Source organism: Felis catus, chromosome B3 (assembly GCF_018350175.1).
Source record: "Felis catus isolate Fca126 chromosome B3, F.catus_Fca126_mat1.0, whole genome shotgun sequence".
NCBI lineage: Eukaryota > Metazoa > Chordata > Mammalia > Carnivora > Felidae > Felis > Felis catus.
In genome coordinates, this window is record NC_058373.1 from 125,587,716 (window position 1) to 125,615,226 (window position 27,511).

At 40.7% G+C, this 27,511-nt stretch overlaps 1 protein-coding gene across 6 annotated transcripts in view; it reads right to left on the minus strand.

The window, feature by feature from the left end:
• The window catches only part of STON2 (stonin 2), a 144,318-nt gene that overhangs the window by 101,552 nt on the left and 15,255 nt on the right, over nucleotides 1-27,511 (minus strand). For all 6 annotated transcript variants that reach the window (XM_045060332.1, XM_045060334.1, XM_045060333.1 and 3 more), the window contains 2 exons: nucleotides 6,584-6,856; nucleotides 4,487-4,771 (listed from right to left, as the gene is read on the minus strand). In XM_045060332.1, coding sequence (XP_044916267.1) covers nucleotides 4,487-4,771; nucleotides 6,584-6,671 — 373 coding nt within the window. In that variant the 5' untranslated portion in view covers nucleotides 6,672-6,856. The remainder of the gene's footprint in view (nucleotides 1-4,486; nucleotides 4,772-6,583; nucleotides 6,857-27,511) is intronic.

Genomic DNA, 27,511 nt, shown 5'->3' on the forward strand with positions numbered 1-27,511 from the left:
TTCTTCAAATAAGATAACATTTACAGGTTCCAGGGAGTGGGTCCTGATATCTTTGGAGGCCATTATTTAGCTGAGTATTACCAAACTGAGTATTACCAAAAGAATAGAGCAGGCAGCAGTGATTGTAAGAAACCTCAGACTGTCTCTATCACTATGAGGATACTTGCTGCACAGATCTGTGTTATTTTGGTGTAATGCCTGCAGTTACATATGAGATATTATTGACATTGCACAAGTTCTCAAATCTGTTGAATTTAAATCAAAATCTGAGCTGCCCGACAGCTGTCAGAATGGAACTATCTTGGGAGAGATCTGCATTATCTGTGTTGAGAGGGTGGAAGCCTCCTTTCTCCTTATCATGTGACCTTAGCTCTACCAACCACTCTGCCTTGTTGTCAAACCCAATCTGTGTAAGGAAATCCACGAGGGAATTAGCATACATGGGTGAGGTTGGTTTGGGTAATAGAGATATTGATGTGTCAAGGCTGGGTATTGGCAGAAGAGTTGGGATTGGAGCCTTGGATTTATTACCATTTTCTTTACCACTCTGATGCTTAACACATGGTTCTTGGGTCCCTAGAATACTACCTGAGGTAATATTTAGGGCTGGCCCTAAACATGGTTTATTCCTGCTTGTTGCCCACACATTGAGCCTCAAGTCTGCTGTGAAACCAGTCTACAGGCTCCCCCTAAGGCAGAGAGCTCTACCTCTATAAGGCTGAGTTAAATCTTCATATGTGGAAACATATGGAAATGTTGTCTGAACAATTTTCAAGGCAACATTATGCTTTCAACACATTTGAAAACTATCATTTCTTGATTTGTTCTATAGTAATATCCATACATCCCATATCCTTATTACAATGCAGACCTGGGACTAGGGTAAGGCAAGTGAGGAACTCCCTTTGGGTACAAAATTTAGGGGGTAACAAAAATATCAGGAATCAAGTAACATTTTAAATGCGGTATTTTAAAAATATCAAATGAGAAAATTATGGCCCACAGACTTAGCCACCTATTTTTGTAAATAAAATTTTATTGGAACTAGGGCCAGGATAAGGGTACCAGTGAGACAGTCATGCAAGTATAGGTTGAATCTTATTTTTTAAAATACTGATACTTTGTTCATCAAGGATTTTTTTTGCATTATTTTCATTTTTGAATGAAAATTTGAATAACTTTAAAATAATTGTGATTTTCTAAATGAATTTTTTTATTAAACAAATTTTAGGGGCACTTTGATGGCTCAGTCAATTATGCGTCCGACTTTGGCTTAGATCATGACGTCTCAGTTTGTGAATTCTAGCCCTGCATTGGGCTGTCTCCTGTCAGCACAGAGCCCGCTTCAGATTCCCTGTCCCTTTTCTCTCTCTCTGCCCCTTCCCCATGCTTTCTCTTTCTCTCAAAAATAAATAGACATTAAAAAAAAATTTTAACCCAATTTTTTTTCCAAGACAACCATTTTTATTCAAGATAACTGTTACACTTGAGTATGGCACAGAAGTGCTTTATGCCATTTTGTCACAGAGAATATTAAAAAGATGTATTTAAGAATCAAGATTTAATAAAATTCAATAAAATTAATAATTTTTACTACTTTATCAAGGATATTATGTTGAAATTGACTTCTTTTTTTAGTATGGGTACATGGTGGCCAGAATCTTTACTCGCCATTACTTTTGTACCATACAAATTCAAATGCAGTGAAAAAGGCAATCTTAGAATTATTATGAAAATAATTTGACCCCAAGGACCCTTTGAGAGACTTTTGGGCAATCCCAGTGATCTATAAACCACACTTTGAGAACTGCTGCATTAAAGGATAAGGTTTTAAAAATATGTCAAAAGCACTATCAATGGCAAGCTAAGATCCTCAGTCAGATGGAGGCAACGTAATTAGGACTAACCCCAGAGTTAGTTTTGCAAAAATAAGTGGTGAAGAGTTGAAGCAAACTGACCATCTATATGACCATCATTTACATAATTCTGAACCACCAAGAAATCTTTGAGGCTAACGGTAACGTATGAACAAGATGTGAGCAAATCTGAATGCCATGAATACAGCAGTGACCTGAAAGCAGGGCCATTTTGGGGCAAGTGAGTAGAGAAACACCATTGCACCTATCCTCAACTCCCCAGCCTCCCAGAATGAGGGAGCAGAGAAAACCATACCAGGAACAGCAGGACATGGGAGCAAATTAAGTCATGGCGCATCCCTGGACTGTTCCAAGATCCTGGGGCCAGTCTGCCTGGCTTTGAAGCTCTCCCCTGCCACTTGCCAGCATACAACCTTGGGCAAATTCCTAAACCACTGTCTGTCTCAGTCTCTTCATGTCCAATATAATGTTAATGCTTTCCTCATATGATTGCTGTTAAGAGGTGCATTAAGATGATGTAGTTAAGACACTGAGCACGGTGCCCAAGAAAGTATTTGGTAAATATATCTTATTAAAATAAGGAACATATTTCTGTACTGATTCACTCCCCAATGTCGGGTAACTCTTCCCCACATGCATAAATGCTTAATCAGCCCACTGTTTTGCCAGCATTAGGTGTTCAGTAGAGGTTACTTCCTCCCACCAGCAAGTCTGGGAAGCCTGTCTGGACCTGTCATTTCATCCTTGCTGCTCTGAGTGTCATGGCTCTCTCACCAATGATTCACTGAGAAATCTGATGTTTAAATGTGAAAAGGTATATATAGCATGCAAATTGGTATGTAAAAATTGAAGTATTTATTATATAAAATTATGTTTTATATTTTCTTAAAATTGTTTTATTGGTGCTGAAAACATGTTTGAAAACAAAAAGGATTATTTTTAAAAATTAAAACTAGGGGCGCCTGGGTGGCGCAGTCGGTTAAGCGTCCGACTTCAGCCAGGTCACGATCTCGCGGTCCGGGAGTTCGAGCCCCGCATCAGGCTCTGGGCTGATGGCTCAGAGCCTGGAGCCTGTTTCCGATTCTGTGTCTCCCTCTCTCTCTGCCCCTCCCCCGTTCATGCTCTGTCTCTCTCTGTCCCAAAAATAAATAAAAGTTGAAAAAAAAAAAAAATTTAAGAAAAAAAAATTAAAACTAGGGGCGCCTGGGTGGCGCAGTTGGTTAAGCGTCCGACTTCAGCCAGGTCACGATCTCGCGGTCCGGGAGTTCGAGCCCCGCGTCAGGCTCTGGGCTGATGGCTCAGAGCCTGGAGCCTGTTTCCGATTCTGTGTCTCCCTCTCTCTCTGCCCCTCCCCCGTTCATGCTCTGTCTCTCTCTGTCCCAAAAATAAATAAACGTTGAAAAAAAAAAATTAAAAAAAAAATTAAAACTAGCAAAACATTTAAGCCACCAACAAAAATAATATCAACCATGCTTTTTTCTAGTAGGGCTCTATGGTAGGCAACATAATGCCCCCCACCCCCGCAAAGATATCCACATCCTTCCCCAGAACTGTGAATATGTCACCTTACATGGCAAAAGGGACTTCGCAGATATGATTAAATTAAGGGCCCTGGGATGGGGAGATTATCCTGGATTATCCTGGTGGGCCCAATGTAGTCATAGGGTCCTTAAAAGTGGAAGAGATGGGCAGAAGTCAATCAGTTAGAGATGTGACTACAGAAGAAAGGCACAGAGAGCTGCAACACCGCTGGCTTTGGAGACAGAGGAAGGTACCATGTACCAAGGAATGTGGGCAGCATCCAAAAGCTAGAAAGAGCGAGGAAACAGATTTCCTGGTTTCCCCAGAACCTCCTGGAAGGAATGCAGCCTTGCCAACACCTTGAATTAGCCCAGTGATGCCCATTTGGACTTCTGAATTACAGAAACATAAGATAATAAAGTTTATGTTGTTTAAACCACTAGGTTTATGGTAGTTTGCTATGCAGCAAACAGAAAACTAAGATAGTCACAAAGGTTATCCAATCAGTGCTGGTATGCTTTGGTACACAATCAAATAAGCAGCCAGGTCACCAGGATGGAGACTAACAACTCCTCTGGCTTCACTAAGCTCCCCAGTGCAGCTTCTCGCTGTTTAAATGCCACAAAAATAAGAGAATGATCATTAACAGCAGTCCCTACCCCTGAAGATTTAGATTCAACAGGTCTGGGACACAAGAATATCCATATGTAACTAGTGACTCTATTAGAAATTGATGGTGGTCCATGCTCTGAAAGGCATTCACTTCTGCTTGTAAGGAGCTTATAATTTAGGTGCTGGGTAAATATAATTGCAATACCTAATAGAGAGATAAGTAAATATTCATCCTTCCAAAGACAAGTTAACAGCCAGGGACAAGTATAAAAAGCAAGAAATGGCCCAGAACACATTAATCCTTCCATATGCTTTGTTAACAAAAACTAGTTGTAGAATTAAGTCAGATGAGATCTCTGCCAGCTCTTTTGTATGGCCAGTGCCAGAGGGCTCTGGTAAACCAGCACCCTGGCAGCCCCCACCCACTTCTCCCCGGTGAGCATAGACGTAAGTCAGAACCCTTCGCAGCCTCCCACCTGTCTCCCTTGTTTCCTTATGAGGTGGTGACGTGCTGGCCCAGGGTGTGTCATCTTCAAACTGAACCCAGTTGCTGAAGGCCAAGGCCAGGTCAGGTGGGGGCTGCTCGGGGCTCCCAGGAGGGGACGCCGCTTCAGAGATGAGGCCCAACTTTTCAGAGGAGTCATCCTGCTCTGAGTGGGAAAGTTCCTGAGAGCCTCCATGTGCCACATGGTTCTCCCCGGAGGAGCTCTCAGACCGGTCTGAGTAAGAAGACAGTCCTGGGAGGTGCTCTTCGGTGCCCCCTGAAACAGATACCAGACACTGCCATCAATCATGTGAGGGAGGCCACTCTTCAAAACTGTCTCATGGAGGAAAAACCAAGGATAGGTAAGGGGTGATCACAAGACTCACCATTCTGGTGGGTGAGGGTGAAGAAACAGCCATGCCCATTTGTCTCTATGCCCAAGGAGCGTTTCCCTAATAATGGGTACAAAGGATAACCTCTGCATGTCCACAGTCAGTATCCAGGCAGGCTGAGACTTCCAGTCTTACTCACTATTCTGACCCCAGTGCCTATTCCAGTGCTTGGCAGTCACAAACAAAAATGTTTATAGAGGCCAAACAGGAATATAACTGAGTCAAATGAGGAAAGCAAAAGGCAACAAGGACTGGTAGACACTCACACTGAACAAGAAAGCATCCGTCTGGACTGAACACCTTGAAATTCAAACTTTAACCTCTGTGCAGTAGAAACTACACATGTCTGCAGACCGCCAGGTGCAAACTCCGTACCAATGATAAGCTGAATGAGGCCCAGAAGCTTCTCCCCTAGCTTTCTAGCACTTTATTGGTGCAGGAACACTTCACAGTCTTCAAAAAAAATTTTTTTTCTTAAAGAACTATTTGTCCTAATTGTGGCGGTGGTTACACAAATCTATACACGTGTTAAAGTTTATCAAATGTGTACCAAAAGTAGTCAAGCTCTATTACATGAAAACTTTTTTCTCTCATCCTTCGCCAAACTAGTCCATCTGCATGTGACCAAACCCTTTAGACTAGTGCTGCCCAAGAGAAATAAAAGGTGAACCACATATGTAATTTAAAATTTTTTAGTAGCCACATTAAAAAAAGTAAAAAGAAAGAGGTTAACTACATTTACTAATATAAATTTCAACTCAGTGTGTTGAAAATGTATGATTCTAACAGGTCATTAATATAAACGTTATTAATGAAATATTTACTTTCGCTAGGTCTTTGAAATTCAATGTGGGTATTTTATACTTCAAACACATTTCAATTTGGACTCGCCACATTTCAAGGACTCAAGAGCCATGTGGCTCCATCCTGGAGAGCTCACCTGTACACTCACACCTTCCAGGTGCTGTAAGTGAAGCTGGGCGGATACCAGTTGACAGCAGCAGCTGCAGTGGAACAGAACCAGCTGACAAGGCTCTGCAAATATCTCCTGACCCCTACCTTGACCTTCATCCCTGAGCACCAGTTCCCTGGAAGTCATTTAGCCATCTTTATCATGATCATGGATGACAATTAACTGAGCTCTTTCCGTGTGCCAGGAACTGGTCTAAGTCCTTTACATATATTAATTCATTTAACCCTCACAGCCACCCCGAGGAAGCGACTGTGAGTGCCCCTACTGCTCAGATAAACTACCGCTCAAAGAAGTTGAATAAACAATCTACCCAAGGGCACATCACTTATTTGTGACAGAGCCAGGATTTGGGCCCAAGCAGTCTGGCTCTAACGCCTGTCACTCTCCACAACTACGCTTTAGAAACTGAGGAAATCCAAATTGCTGGTGGGAGGAACACCCTAAAAGGCCAAGTGTAGAGTGGTTTGTAAATACGAAGTTTATGCTCCTTGGAAGAAAGCAGCCAATACTTTTGCTGTTTCCAGACCCTTTTGTTTGGGATTCTAAGGTTCCTAAGGCTTCTAAGAAGGCTTCCAAGTGGAAGAATCTGCACCTCAGGAAGGTGACACACTGGCTCTTTTGTACATATTAAGATCCCACCCAAAGAATGATCAAGTAGAAGTCATTGTAAACAGTTATGGTTCTTTGCTAATCTTTTCACCTAAGAAATGAAAGTGTTCCTTACCCTCAGAAGGAACAGGAAAGAGTGGCTCCTCATTGAAGGAGACCCACTCTGACTGGTGGGTAGCAATCACATGGTCCAAGGAAGTCATGCTAGGAAGGCACTGGTCATCTTCACACTGATGGCCTCGGGCAGACCCCAGAGTAATGTCTGGGGTGGGGTATGGTGGCACGCTGGACTTGGGCCTCAGCTCTGTTATGAGGATCTTGTAGACAGCGGCACTCAGAACGTAGATAGATTGGCCCTTCTTGTCTGGCTAATCTGCCAAGCAGAAATCTGTGTAAAAAAATAATAAAAGTTAAAATGACAACTGTCACCTTATATCCAATACACACAGGTCCAGGGTTTTCAACATTGCCCACAGTGGGGTCTGGAGAGTTTCCAACTTGTATTCCTTCTCTCTGCCCTGTCTTGTCCCCAATTCTCGTACAAGTAAAACCTTGGTTTGTGAGCAGAATTTGTTCTGGAAACATGCTTGTAATCCAAAGAACTTGTCTATCAAAACAAATTTCAAGATCCGTTGGTTCAGTTGTGATCATGTGACGTTTGGTGTCACATACTACTTGTATTACAAGACATCGATTGCTCATCGAGTTAAAATTTATTAGAAATGTTTGCTTATCTTGCGGAACACTCACAGAACAAGTTACTCGTGATCCAAGGTTTTACTGTATCTGCCTTTAGCATCCAGATCTCTGTACGTGACTTCATATCAGATTTGCAAATAATCATGCAAATTTCAGCAATTAGATTCCCAAATTTCCCCAATTATCATATTTTAGACATACTTTTATTTGTAATATAATACCATTATGGTAAAACAAAAGTTAAAACTTTTCAAAGTACTTTCACTTTCTTTTACAGGACAGTAAAATAAAAGCCTGTTTTTTCCTATTAAAGCAATGCAGTTTCTTGCCTTAGGCAGGTAGCTTTTTAGCAGGCCTGATTTAAATTCTTGGCAGAAACCCAACCATCTCCAGATGGTACCTCCAAGCATGGTTTACCAATCAAGAAAAACAGAAATGGAGTCATCTTTTTCATTTGGAGTAAAGGGGGAGGGAATATTTGCTTTAGTGAAACATGTGAGTTAAAGAAACATATTTTCAATCTAGCCCATTTTCAATCTACTATGAAATAGTACATAAAGGTCTAGCCTTTACTCACATTGCAATTATGTTCTATGTATATAGAACTTAATAGACTTAATAGACTTATAATTCTGTTTGTACTATTAATGTCCATTTACAACTTGAACCTAGCTCTTGCTCTCATAATAAATTAATGAAATCTGAATTAATGCAAAATTAATGTGTTTCCACAAAAGAGTTACCATCTGCCCTGAACACTACCAGTTCTTATTAATGGAATATTCACAATATTCATTTTAGTCTAGGACAATTTAACTCACAGTCTTCTGACCGGTGTATAACACAAAGAACATGTTGAGGAAATTTTAGTGTAGATTATTATCTGCTATAAATCATCTATGCTGGGCTTAATCTGAATAGAAATATGTAATAGTTTTTGCCTTTTTTGGTAACTAAAACAGTTTTGCTGTACAATACTCCCTAAAAATAACTGCTTGCAGACATTTATAATTTTCAGAAACATATTTTCATACCATACCTCATTTGATTTGATAGCCATTTTAGTTGAGTAAGACATTTAACTATATATTCCTTTACAGATGAAGAAATTTGGGGTGAGAGGAGTGACTTATCCAACATTTTTGTTGTTTCCAGGCCTTTGTTTGGTGCCCTAAGATGTTTCCTCCAGGATTCCAAGTGGAAGAATTCCCACATCCCAGGACAGTGACAAATGGACTCTTTTTTTTCCTCTATAAGATCCCATCCACAGAATGATCAATTAGAGGCCATATTAAGCAGGTGTGTTCAATGCACCAAGCTATCAATGACACCCTTAAACCTGGGTCTTCTGGTGCCAAAACACTCTGATCTTTGGGTCAAAGCCACCAAAGCAGTACTAGAATATATGTAGACTATCATCCAACTAAAGCACTTTACAAACATCAATGGCAATGGAACCGTAATGAAATGATCAGTGGAACTCCCCATGTGGAAATCTGCCAGGGCATTCCAGCTGTACAGAAAATGGAAAGCCTGGAAATCTCTCTTCCAAGTCCCTCTCCTAAGATTCTTACCAACCACAAGACCAGACATGTGCAAACAGCCCAGAGAGTGCAATGCTCCAAACCCAGATCTCACCAGAAAACCACGCAGAAGCCCAAAGACCCTAAGGGCTGACACCAGCAGGCTTCTCCCATAAAGCCTTTCTCAAGTGCCATCAGACATCAGCATCACTCAGTGTGGTAATGGCTGCAGGCCACGATAAGACAGCAAAATTGAAGAGTCAGACTCCTCCTCTCCCAATAACAGCAGTATGTAAACCAGATCCAACAGCAACAAAAAAGCCACAATACAAATTCATGTGCTGACACATGCAGCATCATAGCTCAATGGGGAAAACATCCTCCTGACCCCGTGATGATGAATCCAGCGAAATTCACAGATGAGTGTGGGTGGGGGATGGGACAAGGGAAGAGGAAAAGGAAAAGGGCGAGGATAATGGGAAAAAATACCTAGAAATTGTAGAGCTCAAAGGTTTTAAAGACCAACAGTCCAGCTCTCAAGTTCACAGATGAGTAAACTGAGGTCCAAGGAAATCAAATGTAGCAACAGAGAATAAAAGCATGGGCCTGGGATTTGAATCCTCTGCAGCTTTTAAGACTCATTTTACCTCTGTACAGAAGGAATAACAAAATTCACTTCATAATTTTAAGGATTAAGAGAGATAATACATACTGAGTGCTTAGTACTGGGAGTAATAAACACTCTGTAACAATGACAATGATAATAGCAGGTGACCTTAGAGAGGGCTTACTATATGCCTGCCAGGCCCCATTCCACACACCTTATAAATGTCAGCTATAACCACTGCTGTTATTAAATTACTTGCCAGAAGTTACACAGCTCGTTAGTAGAAGTCTTGGGACTAGAATACAAATTCATGAAACCACCCTTTTCTGTCACTTACACATTCTGGCTTTAGTCATTTCTCTTTTCAATCATTTTTAGAGAAGTTCTCCCAGATGTTAAGCAGAGTCAAGCACTCAACCTCCTCTTTAGAGATACAAGCACACTTTGGCTGAGGAATCAAGACCACTACTCAGAAAGTATGAATGAAAGAAGAGTCCCAAGGATTTATCTACCCTTCCTTAGCTTGTCCATCTCAGATCTAGATACAAGCTGGTTGTTGATAATAAGCAGTCCCAAGAAAGCCTGGTGGAACAAATTTGTTACAGGGAACCCTTTATCATAACCCAGTGAAATGGATTCTAGCTATCTGCCACAAAACAGCCACATCTAATAAATCATGAGATGCTAGGCCTTGCGGGTGCTGTGCTAGCAGCTAGAAACCACAGAGGAACCCAATAATTGTGAGGCTAAGTTCACACTAGAATTAGTTTCTCTATAAAAACCTCACCCCATTTTTAGAATGTGAATCATAAAGTTAGGCTGAAAATCACCACAAATGGTAGTGACTCAGTATCAGCAGCAGGACTGACCAAGAGACACTGCAAATTTCATTGCAGTCTCTGGCTTGCCACTTCAGAGAACAGCTTCTTTCTCGGCGGCCTTACACACTAAAATCTGGGGGTGGAGAACAGTTGGCTGAAAAGATGGGAGTCGCAGAAATAGATCTATCTTGTGCCAATCCTCTGATACACATTCATGAGTCCTACGTGTTTGGAAATGTACTAAGCACCCTTTGAAACAGTGACCCACAAGCAGCTTGCAATCTAGCTGGAGACACAGAAGAGCAAACACAACAAATCCAGGAATAATCCTGCTGGAGGACACACCAAAAATGCTGCTCAGCCACTTAGAGATCTCTAAGGGCTGGAGCCATAAAGAATTGAGCAGATTTCTTGGATCTGAAGGACATCCTTGGTTCTGGGCACCGGAAGGGAGGAGTAAGGATATTTGAGGGCATCCCTAGGACAAAGGATCACCATTAAGTGAAGATTAAGAGTCAGACCTTTGTGGGCTTGTTTCTAGGTGGGTGAAGAGGTCAGTCTGATGAGAGCTGAGGTGTTTACTGGGGAAATGTGGGGAGAGAGAATTGGTAGCCTTAACAGCTGAGGAGAAGAGTTCAGTGGGAAATGTTAAGCTGCCAAAGGTTTGAGTGGAGAGTGACCGAAGAAATATACCTACAGGAGATGAATGCTCCTTGGACCACACTGACAAGGAGCTTGGAGATGAAAGCTATTGGTCACAACAGGACCTCAGTGTGCCTGGCAAAGTATGGGGGCAGTATCATCAGAAACATGTACTGAGTTCTCTGTGCTGGGCCCATTTTAGGGCCTGAACGTACAAGGAAAAACAAGAACTGGCCTCAAGTAGTTCAAAGCAGATGGCAGGGGGGGTATGGCGGCAACATAAGACACTAATACAGTAGGCTCTCTAACCTATTATGACAGGTGATCCCTCAAAACAATGACAGCAGAGCATAAAGGTATTAAGAGACTACTGAGCAGTAGGTGGTCATGAGCTACACCTTAAACTGGAAGGGAGGGCTCTTAGCAAGACAGCAGAGGGGCAAAGGCATTTTAGGAAGGGGGAACAGGACTGGTATGTCTAGTTGACAGTGAGTTACGTTCTGTTTACAGGAGATGGTAGGAGTGGTGTTGAGTGCACTGGAAAAGGAGGAGCTGGCATAGTGACAGTTCTCAATCTTAGAATGAGTTTGAACACATGAAACTACCCTTCCCATTCCCACTGCCAATGCCTTGATTCATCCCCTTATTGTCTCTCATTCAGATAATCACCAGTGTCTTACCTGTCTCCCTGCCTTCATGGTCACACACCTCCAACCTATTACCCAATGTATTATGCCAGAGTACTCTTCTTAAAACCTGAATCGTCCATGCCATGGCTCTGCTTACAAACTCCTCAATGGCCCTCATAGCCACAGACTCCTTCTCTCCTTATGTTAGCCAGAGTTGGTTTCGGTTGCTTATAATCAAGAACTCTGATATATGGTACATTTCCCTGACTTCCACTAATTCCACTTGTCCCTATCTTCTACGTGCTGATGGTATCTTACTTACACTAATTTACCAAATTATAATGAAATTACTTGCTGATGTGGGTCTCATGCCAATTAGCCTGTATGCTCCCTGGAAAAGGGGACTATTTTGTTGTTGATGTCTTCAACTCTTAGAATAGGGTCTTGCATTTATTAAATGTTGAGTAGATGGTGAAATTAGTGAATGAACAAATTAACTTATTTTGTCACTCTTTAGGGCTTTGAGCAGGTAAATGTTTTAGTAAGGTTAATTTAACCTCTTTACATAAGATAGCTTCAGGAACATTCTAGATATAAGGCAACACATACATCCCCTTTTCTCTTTGATCTAAAACTGTGCTATCCAATTTAGGGGGTGCCTGGGTGGCTCAGTCAGTTGAGTATCCAATTCTTGATTTCAGATCAAGTCATGATCTCATAGTTTGTGAGTTTGGGCCCCAAATCAGGGTCTGCACTGGCAGTGCAGAGCCTGCTTGGGGTTCTCTATCTTCTCATCACCTGATCACACACTCTCTCAAAAGAATAAACATTAAATAAATAAATAGATAGGTAGATAGAGAGATAGATAAAACTGTGCTATCCAATTTCAATACAGTAGCCACTTGACACAAAGTAAGTACTGACATGTGGCCAGTCTAAATTGAGTTGTTCTTTGACAAGGAGGTCCGCTTTCAGCATCATTATTCAACATAGCATTGGAAGTCCTAGCCTCAGCAATCAGACAACACAAAGAAATGAAAGGCATCCAAATTGGCAAGGAGGAAGTCAAACTTTCACTCTTCGCAGATGACATGATACTCTATGTGGAAAACCCAAAAGACTCCACCAAAAAATTGCTAGAACTGATCCATGAATTCAGCAAAGTTGCAGGAAATAAAATCAATGTACAGAAATCTGCTGTATTTCCATACACAATAATGAAGCAGCAGAAAGAGAAATCAAGGAATTGATCCCATTTACAATTGCACCAAAAGCATAAAATACCTAGGAATAAACCTAACCAAGGAGGTGAAAAATCTATACACTGAAAACTATAGAAAGCTTATGAAAGAAACTGAAGAAGACACACACAAAAAAAATGGAAAAACATTCCATGTTCATGGATTGGAAGAACAAATACTGTTAAAATGTCAATGCTACCCAAAGCAATCTACATATTCAATGCAATCCCTATCAAAATAACACCAGCACTCTTCACAGAGCCAGAACAAACAATCTTAAAATTTCTATGGAACCAGAAAAGACCCTGAATAGCCAAAACAATCCTGAAAAGGAAAACCAAAGCTGGAGGCATCACAATTCCAGACTTCAAGCTGTACTATAAAGCTGTAATCATCAAGAAAATATGGTGCTAGCACAAAAAACAGACACTCAGATCAATGGAACAGAGCAGAGAACCCAGAAATGGACACACAAACATATGGTCAAACTAATTTTTGACAAAGCAGGAAAGAATATCCAATGGAATGAAGACAGTCTCTTCAGCAAGTGGTGCTGGGAAAACTGGACAGCAACATGCAGAAAAATGAACCTGGACCACTTTCTTACACCATATGCAAAAAGAAACTCAAAATGGATGAAAGACCCAAATGTAAGACAGGAAGCCATCAAAATTCTCCAGGAGAAAGCAGGCAAAAACCTCTTTGATCTTGGCCACAGCAACTTCTTAACTCAACACATCTCTGGAGGCAAGGGAAACAAAAGCAAAAATGAACGGTTGGGACCTCATCAAGATAAAAAGCTTCTGCACAATGAAGGAAACAATCAGCAAAACTAAAAGGCAACCGATGGAATGGGAGAAGATATTTGCAAATGACTTATCAGATAAAGGGTTAGTATCCAAAGAACTTATCAAACTCAACACCCAAAAAACCAAATAATCCAGTGAAGAAATGGGTAAAAGAGATGAATAGACACTTCTCCAAAGAAGACATCCAGATGGCCAACCCACACATGAAAAAATGCTCCATATCACTCATCATCAGGGAAATACAAATGAAAACCACAATGAGATACCACCTCACACCTGTCAGAACGGCTAAAATTAACAACTCAGGCAACAACATATCTTGGCGAGGATGCAGAGAAAGAGGAACCCTTTTGCATTGCTGATGGGAATGGAAACTAGTGCAGCCACTCTGGGAAACAGTATGGAGGTTCCTCAAAAAATTAAAAATAAAACTACTCTACAACCCAGCAATTTCACTACTAGGTATTTATTCAAAGGATACAGGAGTGCTGATTCAAAGGGATACATGCACCCCAATGTTTACAACGGCACTATCAACAATAGCCAAAGTATGGAAAGAGCCCAGATGTCCATCAACTGATGAATGGATAAAGAAGATGTGGTATATATATATACAATGGGATATTACTCGGTGATCAAAAAGAATGAAATCTTGCCATCTGCAACAACATGGATAGAACTAGAGTGTACGATGCTAAGTGAAATGTCAGAGGAAGACAAATATGATTTCACTTATATGTAGAATTTAAGAAACAAAACAGATGAACATAAGTGAAGGGAAGCAAAAATGAGAGGAAGACAAACCGTAAGAGACTCTTAAATACAGAGAATTGAGGGTTGCTGGTGGGGTGTTGGGTGGGTGGATGGGCTAAATGGGTGATGGGCATTAAGGAGGGCACTTCGTGGGATGAGCACTGGGTGTTATATGTAAGTGATGAATCGCTAAATTATATTCCTGAAATCATTATTACACTATATGTTAACTTGGATTTAAATTTTTAAAAATAAAAAAATAAAATAAAATAAATTTTGTTCTTTATGTATAAAATATATATCAGATTTCAAAGCATACAAAAATGTGTAAAATACCTATTTAATAATGTTTATATTGACATGTTAAAAATATATTAGATATACCAGGTCCAAAAGAACATATTGTTAAAATTAATTTCACCTGTTTCTTTTAACATTTTTTAAATGGAGGCAACTGGAAAAGTTTGGACTATATTTCTATGGAACAGCATGGCTCTAAAATAATCCATTCTTTATTTTATCTTTTTTTTTCAAGAATATTTTTCAGTAGACATAGAAGAATTTGAGAATTTGAGGTTGACTTTTCTTCAGTATTTTATCTTTTGCTCTCAATTTTTTTTAATGTGTATTTATTTTTGAGAGACAGAGAGACAGAGTGCAAGTAGAGGAGGGGCAGAGAAAGAGAGAAACACAGAATCCAAGGCAGTCTCCAGGCTCTGAGCTGTCAGCACAGAGCGTGACATTGGACTCGAACTCAGGAGCTACGAGATCATGACCTGAGCTGAAGTTGGACACTTAACTAAGTCACCCAGGAGCCCCTGGTCTCTATTGTTTCTGATGAGGAGTTGACTTTGATTCTTACGTTGTTGTTAATTTTTTCCCTTTCTCTTTGGTTGTCAGCAATTATCTATGATATGTGTAGATGTGGTTTTCTTAGAACTTACCCTATTTAAAGTTTGTGTACTATTTTGAATCTGTCATTTTTTTTGTTATATTTGGAAAAATTCAGTCACTATTTCCTCTAATACGTTTTTCTGCCCCCTTTCTCTATCTCCTCTCCTACTGATGTGTTTTCAAGTTTATCGGTTCTTCTATCATCTTCATTTCCTGTTAAGCTTATCCTGTGAATTTTTCATCTCAGTTACTCAACTTTTCTATTTTAGAATAGATTCATTAGATACTTTTATAGTTTCTATTTCTCTGCTAAGATGCCCTATATATTCTCTCATTACAACAATATTTTCCTTTAGTTCTTTGAACACATTTATAATACCTCCTTTACAGATTTTGTCTGCCAAACCCAACATCTGGGCCATTTGGAGATTAGTTTCTATTGACTGTTTTGTTTTGTTTTGTTTTTGACTAGGGGTAATACTTACCTATTTTTTTGCATGCCTACTAATTGTTGATGATACACAGAAGATTTCTGAATTTGAAGACAATCAACTCTGCAGAGTTGATTTTTGCCAGAAGTCAAACTGCTTGCTCACATTCATCTTGTCTGGGCTTGGCCTTCCACTTTGTTGGATGAATTTGTGAAAAGCCGAAGATGTCTCCTAAGCTCCTCTGACTGCAGATCTCAACTTTCAAAGTCAATCTCCATGGCAAACTTTGACAGCTCTGGCTTTGTTAGGGTGGGTTTAGAGTAGGTCTTACTGTAGAGCAGCAGCTGGCAAACTACAGCCATGACCCAAGTCTGGCCCTCTGCCTTTCTTTATGAATAAAATTATATTGAGACAAAACCATGCCCATTCATTTACATACTGTCTATGGCTGCTTTTGTCCTATTAATAGCAAAATTGAGTAGTTATAACAGATGCTGTATAGCTCATAAGATCTAGAATAATTACTACCTAAATCTATTTAAAAAATTATCAACCTTGGTTGAAAGCATGTTTCTTACCCCTAAGACACAGACTTTCTATCTTTCCTAGATGCTTAGAATGTGTTAAGGAGGTCTTTTCAATGTGGCTAGGCTGGACTGCTACTATCTCCCAATATTGCTTGACCTCTAGTATTTCTGTCCCATTCTCAACCCTGGAGCCACCACTTCTGAGAAATCTCGTATAGTTTCAGTCTGAATATTTGCACTCCAGCCAGGCCAAGGATTCCCTGGGTACACCCAGACACACTTCTGTTTCCCCATTCCCCATGCAATTCTCTCTTCTCTAATGCCCTTGCCCAGCAGATTCCAGCTGCTTCGCTGTCCCAGACTCTGATCTGTTTCCTTAGCTCAGCAGGACTGCTGTGCTCAGTGCAGACTCCAGCATACGATGCTGCAGTCAGAAAACTTTCCCCTGGAAGAGAGCCAAGGTGATCATCAGGTTCACCTCACGAGCTTTCTTTCTCTCACGATTGAAATACTGTGCTTTCTGTTGACCAATACTTAAAAACAGTTGCCTCATACAGTTGTCCAGTAGTTTCATGGTTGTTCACTGCACAAGGACTAGTATGTTACCAGTTATAGCCAAAATTGAAAGTCCTCCCCTGAAACACTCCTTTCTGACTTGTAATCATTTTTAATAAGAAAAAAGAAGTCCAGTTCAGATAATCTACATTAGGGTGATTTTATAGTGATGTCTTGGAAATGTTAATTAGAAGTTTTAGAAAACTTTCATTCATCATATGAAAAGGAAAGGAGAGTTTCATGTAGCTATATGGATTAATTCCATCCCTTCAGAGCTGAGAAAATGTTTTTATTTTGTTAGAGGAGCCATGGTTTATACTACTGTAACATAATTCTTATTCGGTTAGTGATCCAAAAAGGTAATTTAAATCTGAGAATTTAACCATCTCCCTCTTGTATCTCTCTGCCATATATATTCAACAAGATGGCTACTTTGGAAATCTTTGCACCCACTTGTTGGGTTTTGAGGCTACTGGCAATGCTATCCAGCCATCTGTCTGGGGCTTATGCAGAAACATCTCAAACTAGATCCTAGTGCCCATTCCAAACCCCAAAGCAGGCCTCAGCTTTTTTCTGATCAAAGACAAGCATCTAAAGGTCAAAAAGAAAACTGGGAAGAAAGAAAGGATGAAAAAAAAACTAAGACTGCATAGATTATATGTATTTCTGTAAAGCTTTCTTCCAAAGCAAGACATTCAACCAACGTACTGAACGTCTACTATGAACTCAGCATTTGCAATGTAGAATACAAAATAATACCAAGCATGGTTTTATACTCCAAGACCTCTGTCACAGTGGGCTAAAGAAACCACAACGATTTAATCACAAAGTTAAAGCAACCCTGCCACTTGTTTCATAACTTCTTAAAATAAACAGAAGCCCAGAAGGCACAATTACCCTATGGCAAAGACCTATATCAGATTCAGGACTTGGAACACTGCTTTTCTTCCTTCTTCTAAAGTCTTTTCCTTTAGGAGAGAACAGAGTTCATTTTAACAGAATCTGAACACTGGACAACACACACATACACACACGCCCTTTATTTATTTATTTATTTTTTCAACGTTTATTTATTTTTGGGACAGAGAGAGACAGAGCATGAACAGGGGAGGGGCAGAGAGAGAGGGAGACACAGAATCGGAAACAGGCTCCAGGCTCTGAGCCATCAGCCCAGAGCCCGACGCGGGGCTCGAACTCATGGACCGCAAGATCATGACCTGGCTGAAGTCGGATGCTTAACCGACTGCGCCACCCAAGCGCCCCACACACACGTCCTTTAATTAACAGGTGCTTTGATGTTCCCCAAGGGAAAAGGTAAGGGGCTTTGGTTATATGCTCTTATCTTTTCACCATTTTTTTTCTTTCGTTCTTTCATTTAAATATAATATTCTTTAAAAATTTTTTTAAAATGGGGCATCTGGGTGGCTAAGATGGTTAGTTGTCCATCTCTTGGTTTTGGCTCAGGTCATGATCTCACAGTTTGTGAGTTCAAGCACCGCATCAGGCTCCACATTGTCAGCAAGGAGTCTGCTTGGGATTCCCTCTCTCTCTCTCTCTCTCTCTCTCTCTCTCTCTCTGTCTCTGTCTCTCTGTCTCTCTTTCTCTCACTCTGCCCCTCCCTCACTTGCTCTCTCAAAATAAATACATTTTTAAAAATAAAAATAAATAAATAAAATTTTTTAAAAAGAGTGATCACTCCTCTTCCACTGGAAATTGGTGAATAAAATGAATACCCCAGCCTCAAGTCAAACATACATAAGAACTCCAAAAGGAATATATGTCATATTTCAACTAATGTCAGTATGTATCGATGATTCTCCACTATTTTTCTTTCAATCACATACATCATAATTCCCTATCTCTAGATATCTGTTTTTGTCCTCTCGAAAGTCACATTATATGTGTGTGTATACACATACACGTACACAAACACGTATATATTTACATGCATGCATATATGTATATCCCAATGTTATAATTACAAATATTCTATTGTGTGATTTTTCTTCAAAATAAACAATCCTGATAGCTGTGTTATTAAAGAACTCTATGACTCCACATTCAGAGTCAAGGATCTAAGTCACACTTGGCCTGAAAAACAGGTTATCTCTGATCTTTGGTGCATTCCTGAGGCAGTGACCCTGAAGGACATCCCCAGGTGCTTGAACAGTGTGTTACATACAGAGTGTAATGAATAACCCTGACAGGTCACCCCTTAAAGTTTGCAGAACACTTTCTAGTACCTCCAACTCTTAGAAGGATCTAGTTTCCTCCATCTTGGTAAACTCATCTTGCTCACTTTAGTTTCATATTTGGAATAGGAATACTACTATTTTGCCTGTATGAAAGTAGGACGTTGGTGTGGATAATTTCTTTCCATCTACATTTTAGAGCCATGAATCTATCACTTTAGATGTTCCATCATAAGGCGTTGATGTCCGTTGCCTAGGTGTCTATAGGAGTCCTATGGATCCCAATGGTGGCCATATTTCCTAGGCGTAACCCTAAGACTTTCCAAGAAGCTAAGCAAAATATTATTATCATGTTTCATTGAAACTAAGGCCCCATGGATTATAAAATGCATCTCATTTTAGAGATTATAAAATATTTTTAAATATGAATACTTATATGTGTATATATATAGACACATACATATATATACACACATTTCTTTGCATCAATGAAATGTACTCTTAATACTGACCAAAAATTGTAATTAGTATGTATTTCCAGGATGCAAATAACTTCATTAATTATTTCAATTCATTTTTACAATAACCCTGAGATAAGTAAAGCAAATATTTCTCTCATTTGATAGATATGTGAACTGGCTCAGGGAGGTTGCTTGACTAGGCTAAGGTCACGCAGAGAACCACGACAGAGTTGGGTCAGGATCACAAGTCTTCTGACTCTAACTTCTATACTCTCTCCTCCACCACACTGTGCTTTTCAGAAAATAGGTATAACAGGTATGTTGGCTGAATCCCCAACATTCATTTCTTCTCCTCATCCAGCACCAGGGGATGGACTGTTACTGGTTAATAAGCCAATCACAAAAATTTCTATTCCTGCTCCCAGCCTCCCTTGCACCTAGGGGTGGCCACCTGACCAAGTTCTGGCAAATGAGACATAGATGAAGGTATGGTGAGATCTAAAGCTCTGAGAAGTGGTTTCTGTCTTTGCTTTGTCTTGCTTTGTATTGCATGTCTCAATGAAGGACACGGATAATGCTCATGCAGGCCTGATCCTTTCCTTTTCTCTTTTTTCCTGTCTTGAATATGGTCATGATGGCTGCATTGTGATAATCACACTGCAACCACAAATGAAAAGGCAAGCGAATCACAGTCATTGGCCTTGATGTCACTGAGCCACTGATCCTGTATCAATAATCATTTAACTCTATTTATTGTTAGATGAAAAAAAATGTTTTTGTTTAAACTATTATGATCAGTTTTTCTGATACAGGCAGATGAATGCAATTCTAGGTTAACTGTGGCAATCAGAATTCTAAGATGATCCCTATGATCTTCATGTCCTGGTGCAACTTCCATAATTATGTCATATTGAATGGTAAAAGAGATTTTCAGATAATAGCCAGTTGCCATTAAGATAGGGTGACTAAAATCAGAGAGTTTTCTCTGGCTGGTAGCAAAAGAGGTAGTTCAGAGAAGTTCAAAGCAGGAGAGGAAGGTTCTCCATTGCTCAGATGGAGATGACCACAGGGGGACTACAATCCTAAAACCACAAGGAACTGAATCCTGCCAACAACAAGCATAAGTTTGGAGAAGTCTCTGAGTTCCAAGTGAGCACACAGTGGGCCAATCCTTAATTTCAACCCTGTTGAAATTACTCTGGATAGAGAACCCAACCATCCTGTGCTAGCATCATAGTTTAGAAATGGGAGGAAAATTTGAGAGTTCAAAATCTTGAGGAACAAAGACTTTCTAACATAACCTCCCAGTGTGGATAAGGGACTGGACCTCAACTGATATCAACTACTAGGAGTAGTAGGAAACAAATTAAAAAAATAATACAAAATAGCAAAAGAACACAAAATTATACATGTAGCATTTTGGAACATATTACATAGGATCTCTCTCCAAAAAGTTTGTCTTTTTCTGCCTTGCTTACTTAGACTACTGCAAAATTAGCCTGCCTTTCCAGAGACATGGGGCAAGGCTGGAAGGGTGATTGTTTTTAAAACAAAAAGTTAAATTACAATTTTATCTTTCCTTTGAACATCACGAGGCTAATGAACATTCAACCAGTTTACTGGTGCAGTAATGATGATATCATACCATTGCCTCTTCCTAACAATAGGGATGTCAACATTTTGGAATGTATTAAAAGTCGGCCAAGGGGAGAGTGAGCAAAAAGGAAGGAAAGGAGAAGTAGAACAGATTGTGGAATCTCCTCTCAAACTTTTTTTAAAAAATAGGATATTTACTAATTCATCCACCAAATTGTTAGCAAACATCTGCTAGATGTTCAGGATACAAAAGTAATCAAGATAAATATAGACCAAGATAAATATAGACCCTGCCTTCAAGGGGCTTACATCCAAGAGGGGAAAACAAGGATGAAACAAATCAACTGTAAACATGTACAATATCTGCAAATCAATACAAGGTTAAGACCAGGAATAACAAGGGATCTTAATTATTAGGGTGATAGATCTCTCTGAAAAGCTGACATTTAATTACTACTTCAAGGGTAAGAAGAAGCCAACTATGACCAGCAAGAAGTACAAAGCATTCAAGGTGGAGGGAACCAAAGGCAGAGTCTGAGATAGAAACAAAAAAGAAAAAAACTGACAGTAGAATGAGCCAGGAGGACAGAAGCCTAAGATATGGTTATAAAGGTGTTTCCTTTTTAGGAATATGGGTCTTATCAGCCAAATGTAGATATTTAGATTTTATTCTAAGTACAATGAGAAGTCAACGAAGGATTTAAAGAACCATAAAATTTAATTTGCCTTTTCAGAAGCTGAGTGGAGAACAGATTGGGAGGGTTAATAGTGGAAGTGGAGAGAACAATTAAGAGGCTGTCACATAGCTGAGATGAAAGATGATGGCAGCCTGAAACAACTCAAGTGTCCTTCCATGGAAGAATGGATAAACAAAATGTGGTATCTACATAAGACAGAATATTATTTAGCCTTCAAAAGGAAGGAAATTCTGGGGCGCCTGGGTGGCTCAGTCGGTTGAGTGTCCAACTTTGGCTCAGGTCATGATCTCACAGTTCATGAGTTCAAGCTTCACATCAGGCTTACTGCTGTCAGCACAGAGCCCACTTTGGATCCTCTGTCTCCCACCTCTCTCTGCCTCTCCCCTGCTCACACTCTCTCTTAAAAATAAATAAACATCGGGGCGCCTGGGTGGCGCAGTCGGTTAAGCGACCGACTTCAGCCAGGTCACGATCTCGCGGTCTGTGAGTTCGAGCCCCGCGTCGGGCTCTGGGCTGATGGCTCAGAGCCTGGAGCCTGTTTCCGATTCTGTGTCTCCCTCTCTCTCTGCCCCTACCCCGTTCATGCTCTGTCTCTCTCTGTCCCAAAAATAAATAAACGTTGAAAAAAAAAATCTTTAAAAAAAATAAATAAATAAATAAAATAAATAAATATATAAACATCAAAAAAAGTGGGGGGAAGGAAATTCTGCTACATACAACATGGATGAACATTGAGGACACACACTAAGGGAAATAAGCCTGTCACAAAAGGACAAATGCCATTTGATTCCACATAATGTCCCTGAAGTGGTCACATTCACAGAAACAGAAAGTAGAACGATGGTAACCAGTGGCTGAAATGGCTGGGGAGTTAGTATTTAAAAAGTACAGAATTTCAGTTCTCAAAGATGAAAACAGTTATGGAAACAGATGGTAGGGATGGTTGCCCAACAACGTGAATGTACTTAATCCCACTGAACCATCATTAAGATGGCAAATTTCATATGTATTTCAACACAATTTTTAAAATAAAATTTTTCATAAAAAATGACCATGTAAGCTGAAACTACGCAAAGCAATTTTCATAATCAAAGAGAAAAATTTGACTGTTTTGTGGTCTTTAAAACCTTTTGTCAAAACATTAAGAACTCTCTTACTGATTATAAATGTATAGGGTAATAAAGACAATCACAAAACTAACATCACTTAGTACACTGTCATTGAAAAATTAAAGTGATTTCTTTTATCAAGAAAAAAAATATATAGTGGCCAGAATCAAGATGGGAGCAATGAAGATGGACAGAATGAAGCATATCTGAGATAGATGGTGGAGGTAGGATCTATAAAACTTTCTGATGGATGTCATACATAGGGAGAGGAAGGATGGAACAGTTAACTCCTGGATTATGGTCGAGGACTGGGTGGAGGGCACTGCCATTGACTGAGTTGAGGGAAAGAGAATTTCGGGGTAAAGTAAATATTTCTTTTTAAACATGATGCATTTGGGATGCTTATTAGACATCCAAGAGACATATCAACTGTGAACTTGAACATGCGAGTCTGGAGCTCAGTGCTGGAGATATACATTGAAAAGTTATCACTACACAGAATGGATCAAGTCTACTAGAGAGAGACTGTAGGAAGGGTGGCTAAAGTTCTTATATGCATGGCCAGTGTGGAGGTACACCACAAGACTCAAGTCCCAGGGCCCAGTGACTCCAACTGGAAAGAAAAGAGGAGGGAGCCCAAGTTAGGGGGTGCTGCCATACTCTGCTCTTCAATACATGGGCATGTGGGAGACAGAGGTCCTAAACCAACCAGGCCATTCTATACCCGACCATGTGGAAATAGAAAAAGAGTTTGAAGTGGGGCTTTCTCCATGAAATGCTTTGAATCCCAGTCTTGGAGAAAAAAAACTTGAAAATGCTTCTAAAGAACTCAGTAAATCCAAATATCTTCAGTGCTAACTCTGTCAGCAGGAGAGGGGCAGGTACCAGGCATGTTATAACAAAGGTAGGAATTTCCTGAAACCACAGGCAATTTTACAACTCTGAATAATTCTTAAGTGAAACAAAGTGGGTGAGAGTAGTCAGTAGATTGCAGCGTTATTCCAAAAGTAAGGTCTGCACATCGTTATCAATCAAGCAGCAGAATGAGGAAACAGCACCCTGAAAACAAAGTCAGGTGCTTTGGCAACTCTCCTGGAGCCACCAATCATTCTTCCACACGGCTGGTTGGGGAGGCACAGGCTCAGGGAAGGGCAGCAGCTGGAGTGGCTCTTCCTTTATCAACAATGATGCCCACAGACCTATCTCCTACCTCTCCCAGTCTATACCCAAGCACCCTTCATGTACAAGCTCACTTCTGTCATCCCATAGATGAGGCACATTATCCCCTTTGTTCCTCCAACCAACATTCTAAGGTAGGTACTATTAGTGATATCACCATTTTAGAGATGACAAAAGCTGAGAACAGAGAGATTAAGTAACTTCTTCATGTCAGAACACTAGTAAATGGTAGTGCTGGGATTCTAACCAAAATCGTTCTAAGTTCTGAGACTGTTCTCTAACAATCATTGACTCATTCATTCTGCCAACCAACAAGCACTGAGAGCCTATGATGTGCCAAGTCCTGACTGTGCTAGTTTTAGGGATAGAGAAATAGATGACAGAATCCAGAAAGGCTATAATTAGCCAACCGCCTCATACTCATGAAGGACTTTAATATTATTAAAAATGGATACAGGGGCACCTGGGTGGCTCAGTTGGCTGGGCATCCAACTTGGGCTCTGGTCACGATCTCATGGCTCATGAAACCAAGCTCCACATCATTCTCACTGCTGTCAGCACAGAGCCCACTTTGGATCCTCTGTCTGTCCACAACCCGCGCCCCCCAGCCCCTCCTCCACTTGTCTCTCTCTCTCAAAAATAAATGAACATTAAAAAAAAATGGAAGCACACATTTAGTCACAGGAATACACCGAAAGGATTGAAAGAGGTGCCTCCTACAACCTTCAGTTCATGCCCCATTACCAAACCACTCTGCCTAGAGAGTTCAACGAATATCATTTATAACTCCTATAGTTATCTTGCGTGTAGCAAAATTATATTTTTTGTGTTTCTGTATGGGTTTCTGTGTTTTTCTGTGTAAGAATATGCATTAAAGGTTTTAATTTGGTTAAATGCAAATATACAAGAAAGGTCATAATATTTTTCTAACCCTGTCTTGGAACTCTTTCAATCTTTAATGTATTGGGAACCTCAGAAAAAGGAAGGAACATAGGTCTCTCTCTACTACCTCTAAGAGGCACTGAACTTGAATGACAGCATGGGTAACTATGGAGGATGACCAAAGGTCACAGGGGTGGAGGAGCTCAGGCAGGCTTCCTAGAAGAGGCCTATCTTGGGTCTTAGGAAGCTGAATTACACACGGATTCAGAGCACAAGCTCTGTGTGCAGTCATGCAGGCCAAGCCCGTCACTGTTAACTGTAATTATGGGAATATCTCAAACTCTCCAAACCTGAATTTTACCTAACAGTTTCAGAGAGTCCTATAGGGATAGAAAGAGATGCTGCATGTACGATTTTCAGCACACTGAATAAAGAGTAGTTTACTATATTACTATTTCTAAGGATGAGTAGGAGTTAGCCTGGCAAGGAGACCAGGCAACAACTTGCTGATTTCATTCCTGTGGTCATGGCATTCAGGAAGTGAAAGTGGAAGGAAAGGAGAGACCTTAGAAATTTGGGGAAAAAAGGAAGTAGTGGTGTGAGCTTCAGCATGATGCAGGAAATGGCCCGGCCAGCAGGATGGGAGGTATTATTAGTTGGCCTGGAAATGCCTCGCAGGGACATTACACAGGACAACTCTGGGACTCCATTTGCAGATCTTCTCCGTGAGCAATGTCCGTGGAGGGTGCGTGGCACAACCCGTGTGGCTGAAGACAGCAACTGGCCTGGGCAGGTGCTCCAAGGGTCCTGCCCCTTGGCCACCGCTGCCACATAGCTCCTCCCACTGTTGGTGTGTCCAAATCATCTGGGCTGCTTCGGTAAACGGGGCAGTAGCACAACCAGCACTGCCACCAACCCCTTTGGGCCACATGGAAACCATATCTAAAAGGGTCCAGTTGTGACAAGAGTATCTGGGATTATCCCAATCTATCAGTACAGTGGCAGCAATGTGGGACCTTCATTTTAGAAACTCCTGCCAATGCTCCCTGTATCAAGAATGACAAAAATTAGAGGAAAATCAAGCTCCTGGCCACAGATCTCAAGCTTGGTGGGTGGCTCTAAATGAGGTTAGCTCAGTGCAGATTTGTCTAGAAAAACACAGAGCTTTATTCTCACAGAGCTAGAGGGCAAAGAGAAAAACTATTTCCCCATATTTCCCTCTTTCACAGAAATAGGACTTTCCTCCTGGGCTGCACTGCCAGTCCCCCTTAACTCTGTCCCGGCCACTGTAGTCTTCAGCATCCCTTCCCCCCAGAAGCCCTCACCAGCACTCCATCCCCTGGCACCCTAACACCCCCACAACACTGTGCTGCACAACTCTGGGAGGCACCATTCATGTACACACGATGTGAAGGGAACGGTGCCTAAGGGGATGCTGCCCCAATGCCTTCCCAGAGCTGTGCAATCCAGCAGCCTGTACTCATTCACCACTCACCCACGCTTAAGAAACAGCAGGGAGATGATAAATGTTTGGGAGAAAACCCTGACTGGGAAAGAAGATGGAAGTAAATGTCTATAGCCATAGGGATCCCTGTGATTATTCTTCGTTCAACAGAACAAAAGAAACCACAGTGATAGGAAATACAATCCCACCTGGGTGATCAGGAGGATGACAGCTGAACAGAGGGCAGAGAAGGGCCTGCTAAGTATTCTAAGGAAAGGAGGAGGGTGGGATTAATTGGCAGTGGAGGTGGGCAGAGAATTTTAATTGGGGGTATGCTGAGATTCGAGGATTGTGAAACAAAAGGGTGGATATAGAAAATGGAGGTCTGGGGCCTAGAGAAGTAAGGGGTAGAAAGTTAGATAAGAGACACACATACACACAACCCAAAAAAGAGGATACATGAAGCCAAGGAAAGGAACAGGTTACAACCGAGGAAGAAGAAGAGAAAAGAAGATGGCTGAGTCCTGCAGCATGTCTTTATATATAGGAAAATGGGGAGGTGAGAAGGAAAAAAGTGGGCGCCCAAAGTGACAGAGCCAAATGTGAGAGAAGAGAAGAACCACAGGCCACTGGGGTCATGAGAGAAAGAAAAGTCTTAAGAAGGTGGGTTTCTCTAGTGTCAAATGTTGTAGAGAGACATTACAGGCGCTTGGACAGTCACTGTCTGACCCTTCAGAAGGTTCACTGCAGTGACAGCTCCTTGAAGGATGGTCTGTGCCCTTTCTCACTGTATTCCCAATGCTCAGGGCCAGCTACACAGAAGGAAAGCAGCAAGTGTTTGTGGAACAGAGTAAAGAGCTGGACTAGAAGGCCTATTGTAAGGAGTTAATAATATACCATAATTACAGTTTAAAGTTTAATGACTCTTAATACAACTTTGTAAAGGAAGGCAAAAAATTACTTTTTTTTTTTTTTTTAACAGTGTACACTCTGTTAATCCCCATTACAAACTTCTATGGAGGAAGTACTTTTCTTTTTTACCTGGCATGAATTGAAACTCACCTCAGATAAGGAGCAAGAGATTTCCTGGGATCTTCCCTGCCACAAATTCTTTGAATGACCACAGCAAAGTTGCAAAACCTTTCCGCTTTTGTTTCCACAAATGTATTAATTTGGGATTAGTATAAACTTATTTGCAACCTTGAAAATACTTAAAAGACAGGAAACATATTTAACTAGTCTCAAACCGTATGTGATTCTCACACGTTGCACAAAATAAAATACCTAGCAGGTAACCGCTGCTTCCATGCAAGGGTTTTAGCATGCCTTCCCACCTGTTTCAACAAGTATA